Consider the following 14311-nt stretch of genomic DNA (forward strand, 5'->3'; position numbering starts at 1 on the left):
AGGAGGAAGGGGAAGTACATACATACTATCAACAGAACTGTACATTAGTTTGCTCTTTTTAAAGACAATCTAAATGTAAGCTTTTATGTACAGAATGGATAAACAAGGACCTACTTATAACACAGAGAATTACATTCAACATCCTATGATCAACTGTAAAGGAAAAGAATATTTTAAAAAGGATGTATAGGGCTTCCCTGGTGGCGCAGTGGTTAAGAATCCATCTGCCAATGCAGGGGACACGCGTTCGAGCCCTGGTCTGGGAAGATCCCACGTGCCACAGAGCAACTAAGCCCATGCGCCACAACTACTGAGCCTGTGCTCCAGAGCCTGTGAGCCACAACTACTGCGCCTGCAAGCCACGACTCCTGAAGCCTGGGCGCCTAGAGCCCATGCTCTGCAACAAGAGATGCTACCGCAATGAGAAGCCCACACACAGCAACAAAGACCCAACACAGCCAAAAATAAATAAATAAATAAATAAAAAATAAATAAATTTTAAATAAACAAATAAAAAGGATGTATACATATATAACTGAATAACTTTGCTGGACAGCAGAAATTAACAGAACATTGTACATCAACTAAACTGCAATTTTATTTTTGTAAAGATTAAAAAAAAGTCTTCTATTGAATTTTTAAAGACTTCTTAAAGTCTTTTATTGAATTTTTGTTACAATATTGCTGCTTTTTTTTAATGTTTTTTTGGGGTTTTTTTGGCCATGACACAGGTAGGATCCCAGCTACCCGACCAGGGATTGAACTCACAACCCCCTGCCCTGCCCCCCCCCCACATTGGAAGGCAAAGTCTTAACCACTGGACCGCCGGGGAACTCCCAAAGTTCAATTAAAAAAGAAAAACCCGATAAAAATAAAGACAATCTAAAAATAAATAATAGAAACTATAGCATTGCTCTTACCTTTAGACTCAATAGACTCTTATTTACCAAAAATTAACTCTTCCTCCTCTCAGAACTAACTGCACAAAAGATATCTGCCGAAGGGACGTTTATAAAATAAAAAATAAGAAACCACCAAAAGGCCTACAAATATGTAACTATATAAATTGTGATGCATTAAGTTGACATCAGAAAGATGAGTATAGATTAAATAATACCTAAAATGTTTATTTTATCAAGTAATAAATAATGACATTTAGTTTGTATATATGGACAAAATGCAAAATGTATATATTGTTAAATTTTTTAACTTGAAGTCACAAATAATTAACATTTTGTAATCACTAGCTGCTCTGCTCAGGATTATTTATGTTCAGTTGTGTCTATTTTAATTCAAAAGATACAGAAAAGAACAAAAAGTATCGTTAACAAAGATTCATTCCAGCTTTTCAGAATTAACAACTGCTAATATTACAAAAAATAGCTAAATTAACCCTTTAAAACAAACTCAAGTCCCAATTTCCTCTGCTACTTCCAAACAGCAGTAACTTTCTGATGTAACCCTGCCAGTCCATTTTCATAAAGTTTTATAAGAGACAGAGAAACAGAGAGAGAATATACACATATCCATCAACAATATATAGTACTGAGTTGTTGGAAAACTTCACAAAGGTGCTACACTTTTGTGTCAGGTATCAAACTTTCTGATGCAATGCTGTGTGTATAGCTGATAAAAATACCAACAGATCTACAGCATTTACACAGCATTACAATAATCATGGAAATATAACCCATACTGATAAACACAGATTTTTCCCAATTTTTTCTATCACACAGTTCTACAGTTTGTTTTCTTAAAAAGTATAAACTTATTTTTATTAAGTTAAATAACATTACTTACTAACTAGATGATTATTAAACTTCTAATAAAGCAAGGCAAATAAAAATAATTCCCACTCTTCCGCCTCCTCGCTTCCAAGATGACCAAGAAAATAAGGAACAATGGTCGTGCCAAAAAGGGCCGCGGCCATGTGCAGCCTATTCACTGTACCAACTATACCCGTTGCATGCCCAAGGATAAGGCCATTAAGAAGTTCGTCATTCGGAACATCGTAGAGGCCGCAGCCGTCAGGGACATTTCCGAAGCGAGTGTTTTCAACGCCTATGTGCTTCCCAAGCTGTATGTGAAAGTGCATTACTGCGTGAGTTGGGCCATTCACAGCAAGGTAGTCAAGCATCGTTCTCGGGAAGCCCGGAAGGACCGAACACCTCCACCCCGATTTAGACCTGCTGGTGCTGTCCCACGACCTCCACCAAAGCCCATGTAAGGAGTTAAGTTCTTAAAGACTAAAGAAATACTGTCCCCTGGAAAAACAATAAAATGGAAATTATACTTTAAAAAATAAATAAATAAATAATTCCCCAAATTACCACTGATTACTAGCTTCTACCAACTAATAAACCAAATAACTGTAGTAATGCTCGGTTTCTAAATACAACTATAAACTAATCATCCAACTATCAAAAATCAATCATGGCTTTAAAATAAACAATGCATATCACATAAAAAGAAAATCTATATTAATTTTTCTAATTAAAAAGCAAATATTGGGGGCTTCCCTGGTGGTGCAGTGGTTGAGAGTCCGCCTGCCGATGCAGGGAACACAGGTTCGTGCCCAGGCCTGGGAAGATCCCACATGCCGCGGCGCGGCTGGGCCCGTGAGCCATGGCCGCTGAGCCTGCACGTCCGGAGCCTGTGCTCCGCAACGGGAGAGGCCACGGTGGTGAGAGGCCCGCGTACCGCAAAAAAAAGAAGAAAAGAAAATTCCACCTGTTAATGCAGGGGACACGGTTCGATCCCTGGTCCGGGAAGATCCCACATGCCACAGAGCAACTAGCCCATGTGCCACAACTACTGAGCCTGCGCTCTAGAGACCATCAGCCACAACTACTGAGCCCATGTGCCACAACTATTGAAGCCCGCGCACCTAGAGCCTGTGCTTCGCAACAAGATAAGTCACCACAATGAGAAGCCTGCTCACTGCAACAAAGAGTAGCCCCCGCTCACCACAGCTAGAGAAGCCCGCACGCAGCAACTAAGACCCAATGCAGCAATAAATAAATAAATAAATAAGCAAGCAAGCAAGCATATATTAAAGACATAAGCACAAAATGTTTATTTGTGGAAGAAAATCTAATGTACCTTGTTGATGACTTATACTATTTCTCCTGCAATTTTCTTAAAACTACATTCAGATATTGATTTGTTGCCATCTACTGGTTAAAATCATATTTCAATAATGTTATTTCACCTCAAATATTCACTACAGTCAAAAATATCTTAGCAGGGACTTCCCTGGTGGTCCAGTGGTTAAGAATCTGCCTTCCGGGCTTCCCTGGTCGCGCAGTGGTTGAGAGTCCGCCTGCCGATGCAGGGGACACGGGTTCGTGCCCCAGTCTGGGAAGATCCTACATGCTGCGGAGCGGCTAGGCCCATGAGCCACGGCCACTGAGCCTGCGCGTCCAGAGCCTGCGCTCCACAACGGGAGAGGCCACAACAGTGAGAGGCCCGCATATCGCAAAAAAAAAAAAAAAGAAAGAAAAGAAAGAAAGAATCTGCCTTCCAATGCAGGGGACATAGGTTTGATCGCTGGTAGGGGAACTAAGATCCCACATGCTGCAGGGCAACTAAGCCCATGCACCACAACTACTGAGCCCACATGCCACAACTAGAGAAACCCTCGTGCCACAACGAAAGATCCTGCATGCTGCAACGAAAGATCCCACGTGCTGCAACTAAGACCCAATGCAGCCAAATAAACAAATCAAAAAAATTTTTTTAAATCTTAGTAGTGTTCTTTGCAAACTTTTATAAAACTACTGTGATGAATTCAACTTTGGAGAAGTTTTTAAAGCTGTATCATGAGTTAATTGTATCTTGAGTTCTAACAATATCCTCACATAAAATTTTCATTCATGTGTTAAGACTGTTTTAAAACTAAAATACAATGGTAATTTGTGAGAACTATAAAAATCTTTATTTAATTAAAATACTTTCGGAATTCTTTTTCTTTAAAATTCAAATGTTTACCCACCCCTATTTTCTAGAATATTGGAGCTAAAGAATTCAGGATATTTCCACCTTTTTACCGCTGAGTTGTTAGAATAAGGATCCAAAAAAAAAAAATCCATATACCACATTTGTTTATTTTGCACTTTAAGTTACTTTTACTCTACAGCAGTCCCTCCCCTCTCCTTCTTCTCTTTTTTTCTTTGTTATTTTTTTCTCCTTCACTTTTTTTTTACACAATTATTGTTGAAAGAAAAAGCCAGTTGTCCCACTGCACTGCTTTTTAAAACCACCCTTTTAGCTACCCAGATTTAAAAAGCATAACAAACAAATGTTAACACATGGACTTATTTTTGGATCCCAATTCTAACAAATCAACTGTAAAATGACTAAGTACCTGTGGAAATGTGTATATAGATTGGGTTTTAGATGACAACAAAGAATTTTATTAATTCTGTTGGATATAATATGGCACTGTGATTATGCACAAGAAGATGTACAAATCTTGTAGACACCGCTATGAACTGAATTGTATCCCCTCTCCCCAGCCCAAAATTCATACACTGAAGTCTTAAACCAACAATGTGATAGTATTTGGAGATGGGGCCTTTGGTAAGTAATTAGGTTTAGATGACATTATGAGGGTAGGGCCCTTATGATGGGATTAGTGCCCTTATAAGAAGAAATATCAGAGAATTTAATTTACTCTCTCTCCAAGTGAGAACTCTGCCAGAAAGCTGTCTGCAAACCAGGAGGATGGCCCTCACAAGAACCCGACCTTGCTGGCAACATGATCTCAGACTTCTAGCCTCTGGAACTGTGAGAAAATAAATTTCTGCTGTTCATGCCACCCAGTCTATGGTATTTTCTTATGGCAGCCCATGCTGAAAGAGTCATGCATATGGAAGTATGTAGAAGTGAAATAATGTATCCTATATATGCTTTAAAACGTATTCACAAAAAGGGAAAAAAATAAAAGAAATGGAGCAAAACTAATAATTTTTTAATTTAGGTGACAGGTGCTGGGGATTTAATATGCTATTGGCTCAACTTCTAAGTTTCAAATTTCTCATAACTAAAAAAAAAAAACTTTAAAAAAGAAATAAGAAAATGCTTTTCAATGTAATTCCTACAACTGAAACCTGAAAATGCTTTAAGATAAACACAGTACTCATCTGAAATTATTATGAGGCAAAAATAAAAGTTGACTTGAAACTTTATCTTTGAATAAATTTGGGGAAAATTGTTACAGGATTTTTTTAAATAATCTGTCTCACCTAAGAGTCACAAGTTAAAAGCACTGACCTTAACTGTTCATGTTCTAATTATGTAACTTGTCCAAATTATTTACCTGCTTAAATGTCAATTACAAAAGAGAAATCATAATTTTGGTATTCTTTTGTAAACAGAGGTTTTCATTATTGTTGAAATACTTTTAAATTACTGATTTTTTTGTTTAGAAGTTAACTTTAACTCTTATTGATTATAATTTTCAAAATACATATTATTCTCAGATTTCAAGTAGACAACATAGTAATCTGAAAATAATAACCTTTGCTTCTTTCTAATTTGTATACGTTTTGTTTAGTTTTTATATCTGACTGCACCAACATTTACAGAATTAACACCAAGCAATAATGAGGGAGAACTGTCAACCAATCTAGTTCCTGATTTTAATGGGAATGGTAATATACATAACATTTACCATGATCAAGACTATCATTAAGACTGATTTTTTTTTTTTTTTTTTTTGCGGTACGCGGGCCTCTCACTGTTGTGGCCTCTCCCATTGCGGAGCACAGGCTCCGGACGCACAGGCTCAGCGGCCATGGCTCACGGGCCCAGCCACTTCGCGGCATGTGGGATCTTCTCGGACCGGGGCACGAACCCGCATCCCCTGCATCGACAGATGGACTCTCAACCACTGCGCCACCAGGGAAGCCCTGATTTTTTTTTTTTTAATGATTTTAAGGAAAGGTCTTTCTATTCCTATTTCCTATTTTACAAAGGGTTTTCAACAAAGACAGACATTCAAACTTGCTCCTTTGATCCATTTTTGCATTAATTAGTCATGGAAATCCTGTTCTCACACAAAGACCAATAAGTATAATTTTATCTTTTATGATAACTCTGGGTCATCATTATAAATAATATTTAATGTTCTGTGCTCAAAAAACATTCCCTCAGGAATTTTAAATACAGGTATACAGGGCCATTTTTTCTTTTAGTAAAGATCCCAGGCTAGGTTTGGCGTTGTTAGATGTCTGTTTCAATCACCTCCTTCATTCCACTAGCATTTACTGGTCATGTACTGTGATCTAGGTACTATGCACCAAGAATAGGAGAATATGATGAGATTAATAGACAGTTCTCATCTTCAAGAAGCTCACACCATCACATTGTGCTAAATACTGTAACAAAATGCTGAAGGAAGAAATATCATCAAACTGAGATTTCCAGAAAAATTCAGTAATAACTGAGTCTTGAATGCTGAGTGACACTGTTCATTCAAAGCAGGGCCCAAATAAAACATACACAAATTAGAAAGAAGCAAAGCTGATTATGTTCAGATGGTATATTTTCAAGGACTTCTGTGGCCCCTGAGAATACTACTAAAATACTGTTTGCTTTCTTCCACTGATGGTGCAATAATAATGGTGGGTAAAAGTGCTGGTGCCTTAGCAGGAATCAAAGCAATGATCCCTACCTGTACCAGTCAGTGTAGTGTATCTTAAAAAAAAAGGGGGGGGCGCTTTTCACTTAAGAAGGTCCTTAATGAGGAAGTAAAATTTATTTTTACTAATCTCCATGCTTATACTTTAAAAATTCTGTGTAACAAAATGCACATAAAAACTACTGCTGCCCACCAAAATACGATACCTCTCTCAAGAAAAAGCACTCGGACAACTGTCTGAGTTGTGAGCTGAACGAGCCACTTTTTTCATGAAACATCATTTTTACTTGAAAGAACATATATACAAATTATGCTTACTCAGACTTGGGTATATGGCAGACATTTTCTTAAAAATGAGTGAAGAGAACCTATCAATTAAACAAAAACAGATGAAAGTATTTGTTGCTGATGATAAAATTTAAGGTTGCAAGAGAATACTAGAAATCTATAAAACTTATACCTGCCACCCTAAGTGTGACCAGTCTCAATAATTAAACACTTTCTGATAAGATGTTAACAAGTGTTAATTTTGATTACTGTATGTGTCAACATTTGGAAGATCTGCATAACTCGGTAAGCTAATATTTTCCAAATGATATTACATAATCATGTATGGAGGGAAAAGTCATTTAAATTGCAAGAAAATCAACAGATTTTAAAGCAACAGTTATGTTAAAGTCCATCAATATGGGTTCAGATTCCACAATACAACCTTTCTTCTACCAACCTTTCTTCTAACATTTGCCAAGTTTTAGTGTAGTAATAAAAAATATCCACAATTATGTGAAAAGGCTATAAAAACACTGTTCTCCTAACAGTAAACCTATCCAAGGCCAGATTTCCTTCATATATACTTCAACGCAGCGGTCCCCAACCTTTTTGGCACCAGAGACGGTGCCTTCATGGAAGACAATTTTTCCACGGACGGGGTGGGGGGAGGGGGATGGTTCAGTCGGTAATGTGAGCAATGGTTCAGGAGGTAATGCAAGCAATGGGGAGCGCGATGGGGAACGGCAGATGCAGCTTTGTTCACTCCCCCGCCGCTCACCTCCTGCTGTGCCACCAGGTTCCTAAAAGGCCAAGGACCGGTAGTAGTCCTCAGCCCGGGGGTTGGGGACCCCTGCTTCAATGCAAACAGTACATCACAATAGACAGAACAAAGAAATAAATATGTGAATCCAACTGTCTTCTGTTAAGTCAGACATTTAAAGAATCTTACAAAAAATGTAAAGCAATGCCATTTTCTCAGTAAATGTTTGTTTTGGAAAAGTTATTTTTCATTTAAAAAATATGTTATTTATGTGACCATGATGTGATCATTTTAAATAACAATAAATTTACTTACAAATAATTTTTAACTTAAGTTAAATTTCTAATAAATATTGATAAATCTAATATAGTAAATATTGATAAGATATAACCAACATAAACAAAAGCTATTTGGTAGTCCTCCATGATTCTTAAGTGCATAAAGCGGTCCTGAGACAAAAATGTTTGAGAACTGCTGATACATAAGTTGAAGAAAAGAGTAATAAGAACATTTCAAATACAAGCTACAACATATAGAGAGCAGTTTTATCTTTCACTATAAATGGCATATGTACCCCCAGCCATCCCAGCCTACTCTACATTTTCCCACAATCTAATGTATAGCTACTAATCTATTATAAACTATGAAGAAAACAACCATGACAGTGTTTTTCCAGTGGCTTTCCTGTAATTAAAGGATATGAATTTTTATCAACAATTTTTAACAGCACAGGGGGTTTCTACTGAGATCACCTGCTAAACTTCTTTGAAATTCCAGATACTGTGATCCGCAAACAAGCAAAGCACAACCACTGCCCTCCTTTAAAAGGGCATAACAGATATTTTCAGAACTCATGTTATATTTTCAATACTAATTTCCCAACCATAAAACAAATCAAACAAACAAAACACCTTGATGTTAGTTAAAACTTTCTGGGAGGTGTTATAAAATATTGAATAAACATTCACACTGTGAACAGTACAAAGACAGTTATGTCTAAAAGAACAAAGTTAAAACTGTACTATATAATCTTAATAGACTAAATACTAACACTTTAAATACCAGTTTCCTACCAATGATGGAACTCCTTCCTAAAATGGAAGCTTCAAGTCTATCTTTTAAAACAAGATCCTTTAAGCACAGTAATTTACTTCTAATCTAAGTAAAGTTAAATAGTAAACGAAGCCTAACAAATGCCTTCTGCTTTAATTTCCCAAGAAATGTTCAACTGCCATTGAAAGGGATGCCCTGGAAGCTGGCACTGGCCATCTTTCTATTTTAATTAACAAGCTTACCAACTTCTACCTAACCTCATCCACTTTCCAAGACTGCAATTCCTCAAACTATATCTTGGCCTAAAACTCATCAGGCAATCACAAGATTAGCCATGTCCTAATCAATCTCCTTCTAAATATCCAGAAAGGCCATCTGCATCCAAGACAAGACACAGGAAAGACAACAAATGTCAGTTTTCATCATTCCCTCCATAGGATGAACCATGGACTTCTACAACCTCTGCCTGGTATTCAGTCTGAGACAGAGATGTTCATCCCTACAATTAAACATACTAAAACTATTCCAACCTATGAAGGAATAACAGTCTTTTAAAAATGGGAAATGAGAGGCTTTCTTGAATGTAAAACATTTCCTACTCTCTGGCTTACTAGTGTTAAAATTACTTCACTGTGTCAGTCATAGAAGTCTATAGCACCAAACACAGACCTAAGAAAATTTACTCAAAAGGGTTGGACAGGGCTTCCCTGGTGGCGCACTGGTTGAGAGTCCGCCTGCTGATGCAGGGGACATGGGTTCGTGCCCCGGTCCAGGAAGATCCCACATGCCGCGGAGGGGCTGGGCCCGTGAGCCATGGCCACTGAGCTTGCGCGTGCGGAGCATGTCCTCCACAACGGGAGAGGCCACAACAGCGAGAGGCCTGCATATCGCAAAACAAAAGATTGGACATTCTCAGATGACATTTTTTTTTTTCAGATGACATTTTTTTGTAGATCAGATTTATTCTCACAAAACAGCCCTCCACTGGTAGGAAAATCAAAGAAATGAAGACAAAGAAATATGATGTTAAAATCAGATAAGATAATATGTATGAAAAGTACATACTTATATATCAGTTTTCAAAGCAATTCTGGGCCCTTTGCAGATTTTATCTATGCTATTTGAGAGAAGAGGTAAACATCAATTTGTTATAACCAACTCCATTCAGAAAAAAGGGGAAGGAGAGTTGTTAGAAAGTTACAGGGAACCGCACAGGGTCTCCAGTCACCGGGCACAGGATGCAAATTCCAGGGAGGAAACTCCAGGTTTAGACTGCGTCCAGTGCCTATCTCTTGGCTAAGGCAAGATCCCCCCAGCTGCACTTCCACTAACACTCTCAATACTGTACGATTTTGCAAAATGAAATTAGGGTGCTCTTTTCATAGATGATGAAATGAATGATGAACAGCAAAGAAACAACACATGCCCATCAGGCAAGGTGAAGCTAACGGCATTTTGAAACACACTTGATTTTTATAACTGATATTCTGGAGATCCACAACCTTTGACATAATATAATAAAACCACACCAGGAAGATGTGACACAAGAGAAAGTAGACAACAGTTTAATTTCTTAATGATTCTCCATTTCTTCATTTATTTCTGACTGCCATGCAGACATGTAATTAGATATACCTTCTCAAACTAGTATAAAACACCCACACCAAATTATTTCTTTATCAAATTTTCCCTGGGGACTTCCCTGGTAGTCCAATGGTTAAGAATCCATCTTGCAATGCAGAGGATGCCAGTTGGATCCCTGGTTGGGGAACTAAGATCCCATACACGGGGCAAATGAGCCCGCGTGGCACAGCCAGAGAGCCCACGCACCACAACTACTGAGCCCGCCCACTCCGGAGCCCACACACCCGCTGCAACTAATGAGCCTGCACGCTCTGGAGCCCATGCACCACAACTAGAGAGAAGCCTCGTTCCGCAACAGAAGATCCCGCATGCGGCAACTAAGATCCAAAGCAGCAAATAAATAAATAAATAAATAAATACATATTTTTCTTAAAAATGTTCCCTAGGACTTCCCTGGTGGTGCAATGGATAAGACTCTACGCTCCCAACGCAGGGGGCCCGGGTTCAATGCCTGGTCAGGGAACCAGATACCACATGAATGCCGCAACTAAGACCCAGTGAAACCAAATAAATAAAATCAGTAAATAAATTTTGGGGCTTCCCTGGTGGCGCAGTGGTTGAGAGTCCGCCTGCCGATGCAGGGGACATGGGTTCGTGCCCAGGTACGGGAGGATTCCACATGCCGGGGAGTGGCTAGGCCCGTGGCCGCTGAGCCTGCGCGTCCCGAGCCTGTGCTCCACAGCACGAGAGGCCACAACAGTGAGAGGCCCACGTACCGCAAAAAAAAAAAAAAGGTCCCTGGACTCTAAGACATAATTAAATAATTTCTTTCCAGAGACTGTCTATTCTGAGCTTATTTAGAGTAAACAAAATACCTTCAGTTGCCAAAACAACTTGAAGAATGTGTGATATAGTATCACTCAATCACCGCCTGCCATAGATAAGTCCTCTAAACTTTCCATACATATCAAGTTAACCCTCACAGTAATCTCATGAAGTTAGAACAACCAATGGTTCTCAATCAGGGGTGATTTTTATATCCTGTCCGTCTCACCCCTACCCAGGGACATCTGGCAATGTCTGAAGACATTTTTCATTTGTCAGTCTGAGCAGCTGTGACTGGGATCTACACTGTCAAGGTTAAGAAACCCCATCTATAAGCATTCTCCATTTTACTGATGAAAACAAGTTCAGAGAGACTGAATGACTTTTGCTTAATTCATGTCACACAAGAAGTGGCAGGGACTTCCCTGGTGGTCCAACAGTTAAGACTTCGTGCTCCCAATGCAGGGGGCCCTGGTTCGATCCCTGATCGGGGAACTAAGATCCCACGTACTGCAACTAAACAGGCGCACCTCAGCTACTGAGCCCACACGCGGTAGAGCCCGCGCACCGCACTAGAGAAGCCCGTATGCCACAACAAAGACAGAGCACAGCTAAAATAAATAAATAAATAAAATGAAATAAATTAAAAAAAATAAAGTTAGTTAAAAAAAAAAGTGGCAGGGACTTCCCTGGTAGTCCAGTGGTGAAGAATCTGCCTTACGATGCAGGGAACGCAGATTCGATCCCTGGTCAGGGAACTAAGATCCAACATGCCGTGGGGCAACTAAGCCTGCGTGCCACAACTACTGAGCTCACGCACCTCAACTAGAGATCCTGGGTGCCGCACACTACAGAGCCCACGGGCCCTGGAACCTGTGCGCCATAACTAGAGAAGAGAAAACCTACACGCCACAACTAGAGAGAAGCCTGTGCACCACAACAAACAGCCCTCACGCCTCAACGAAGATTCCATGTGCCGCAACTAAGACCCAATGCAGCCAAAAATAAATAAAATAAAGATGTGCAAGACCAACACACTGAAAACTATAAAATGTTGCTGAAAGAAATTAAAGACAACCTAAATGAACACAGAATTATCAGGCTCATGGAGCAAACACTCAATATCATTAAAATGTCATTTGTCACAAATTTATTTATAGATTCAATGCAATCTCAATCAAAATAGGCATTTTTTGGTAGAAACTGACAAGGTGATCCTACAAGTCATATAAAAATACAAAGGACTGGGCTTCCCTGGTGGCGCAGTGGTTGAGAGTCCGCCTGCCGATGCAGGGGACACGGGTTCATGCTCCAGGCCGGGAAGATCCCACATGCCGCGGAGCGGCTGGGCCCGTGAGCCATGGCCAAAGGACTTAGAATAACCAAAAGAACTTAGAAAAACAACAAATTTTGAGGACTTACACCACCTGACTTCAAGTCATTATTAAATCTACAGTAATCAAGACAGTGTGACAAGACAGACAAATCAATAGAGTCCCAAAATAGAAACAGTCCACATATATGGTCAACTAATTTTCGACAAAGGTGCAAAAGCAATTCAGTGGAGAAAGAAAAATCTTTTCTACAAAAAGTGCTGGAAAAACTGGATAGTCATTTGTTTAAAAAAAAAAAAGAACTTTGATCCACAAAATTTATGTATTTGATGCACAAAAATTAGCTCAAAATGGAAAAAGTAAAAACTATAAAACATCTAGAAAAAAACATAAGAAGGCGATCTTTGTGAAATAGCATGTATATAAAAAGGAAATTTTGGGGCTCCCCTGGTGGCGCAGTGGTTGAGAGTCCACCTGCCGATGCAGGGGACACGGGTTCGTGCTCTGGTCCGGGAAGATCCCACATGCCGTGGAGCGGCTGGGCCCGTGAGCCATGGCCGCTGAACCTGCGTGTCCAGAGCCTGTGCTCCGCAATGGGAGAGGCCACAACAGTGAGAGGCCCGCGTACCACAAAAAAAAAAAAAAAAAAAAGGAAATTTTGGTAAACTGGACTTGATCAAAATTAAGAACTTCTGTTCTTCAAAACATGTCAGAAAATGGGGACTTCCCTGGTGGTACCATGGTTAAGAATCTGCCTGCCAATGCAGGGGACACAGGTTCAATCCCTAATCCAGGAAGATCTCACATGCCGTGGAGCAACTAACCCCATGCACCACAACTACTGAGCCTGCACTCTAGAGCCCGCAAGCCACAACTCCTGAAGCCCACGCACCTAGAGCCCGTGCTCCGCAACAAGAGAAGTCACCGCAAGGAGAAGCCTGCACACCGCAATGAAAAGTAGCCCCCACTCGCTGCAACTAGAGAAAGCCCGTGCGCAGCAACGAAGACCCAACGCAGCCAAAAATAAATTTTAAAAAAAAATTACATAAAAAAAAATGTCAGGGCTTCCCTGGTGGCGCAGTGGTTGAGAGTCCGCCTGCCAACGCAGGGGACGCGGGTTCGTGCCCCGGTCCGGGAGGATCCCACATGCTGCGGAGCGGCTGGGCCCGTGAGCCATGGCCGCTGAGTCTGTGCGTCCGGAGCCTGTGCTCCGCAACGGGAGGCCACAACAGTGAGAGGCCCACGTACCGCAACAAAAAGAAGGCAGAAAATGAAAAGACAAGCCACAGAATGGGAGAAAATATTTGTAAACCACATAACTGATTAAGGACTTGTACCCAGAATATATAAAAGAAGTCTCAAAGCTCAATAATAAGCAAACAACCCAATATATTTTTTTAATTGTTAAAAGATTTAACCAGACACTTCACCAAACAGGGAATTCCCTGGCGGTCCAGTGATTAGGACTCTGCGCTTTCACTGATGAGGGCCCAGGTTCAATCGCTGGTGGGGGAACTAAGATCCTGCAAACTGCACATCGCATCCCCCCCAACTCCCAAAAGACAGACACTTCACCAAAGACAATCTAGGGATGACAAATAAGAACATGAAAAGATGTTCAACAGCATTAGTCACCAGAAAATGAAAATTAACACCATGAGATGTCACCACATACCTGTTAGAATGCCAAAATATTAAAGGAGACTGGCCATGCCAAGTATTCACAGGGATATGGAGGAACTGGATGTCTTAAATAAGCTGGTGGGAAAAAACGGTAGAGGCTCTTGGGGAAATACTTGGCACTTTCTTAAAAACCTAAAGATACACCTATTATATGATCCA

The 14311-nt window shown here is 40.0% G+C and overlaps 2 protein-coding genes across 12 annotated transcripts in view; one reads left to right on the forward strand and one right to left on the reverse strand.

Moving 5' to 3' along the window:
* The window catches only part of SRPK2 (SRSF protein kinase 2), a 243231-nt gene that overhangs the window by 180431 nt on the left and 48489 nt on the right, over positions 1-14311 (reverse strand). The gene's annotated exons all lie outside the window — the stretch shown is intronic.
* LOC113629451 (40S ribosomal protein S26-like) lies at positions 1838-2302 on the forward strand. Its single transcript, XM_027123864.1, has one exon. It carries the CDS (start codon positions 1880-1882, stop codon positions 2225-2227), a length of 348 nt encoding a protein of 115 aa, XP_026979665.1. The 5' UTR covers positions 1838-1879; the 3' UTR covers positions 2228-2302.

Source organism: Aethalodelphis obliquidens, unplaced genomic scaffold (assembly GCF_003676395.1).
Source record: "Aethalodelphis obliquidens isolate GAN/ISIS:26980383/991018 unplaced genomic scaffold, ASM367639v1 scaffold27, whole genome shotgun sequence".
Classification (NCBI taxonomy): domain Eukaryota; kingdom Metazoa; phylum Chordata; class Mammalia; order Artiodactyla; family Delphinidae; genus Aethalodelphis; species Aethalodelphis obliquidens.

Coding starts and splice junctions, on each gene's coding strand:
- LOC113629451 (XM_027123864.1), top strand. CDS start 1,880: ATGACCAAGAAAATAAGGAACAATGGTCGTGCCAAAAAGGGCCGCGGC.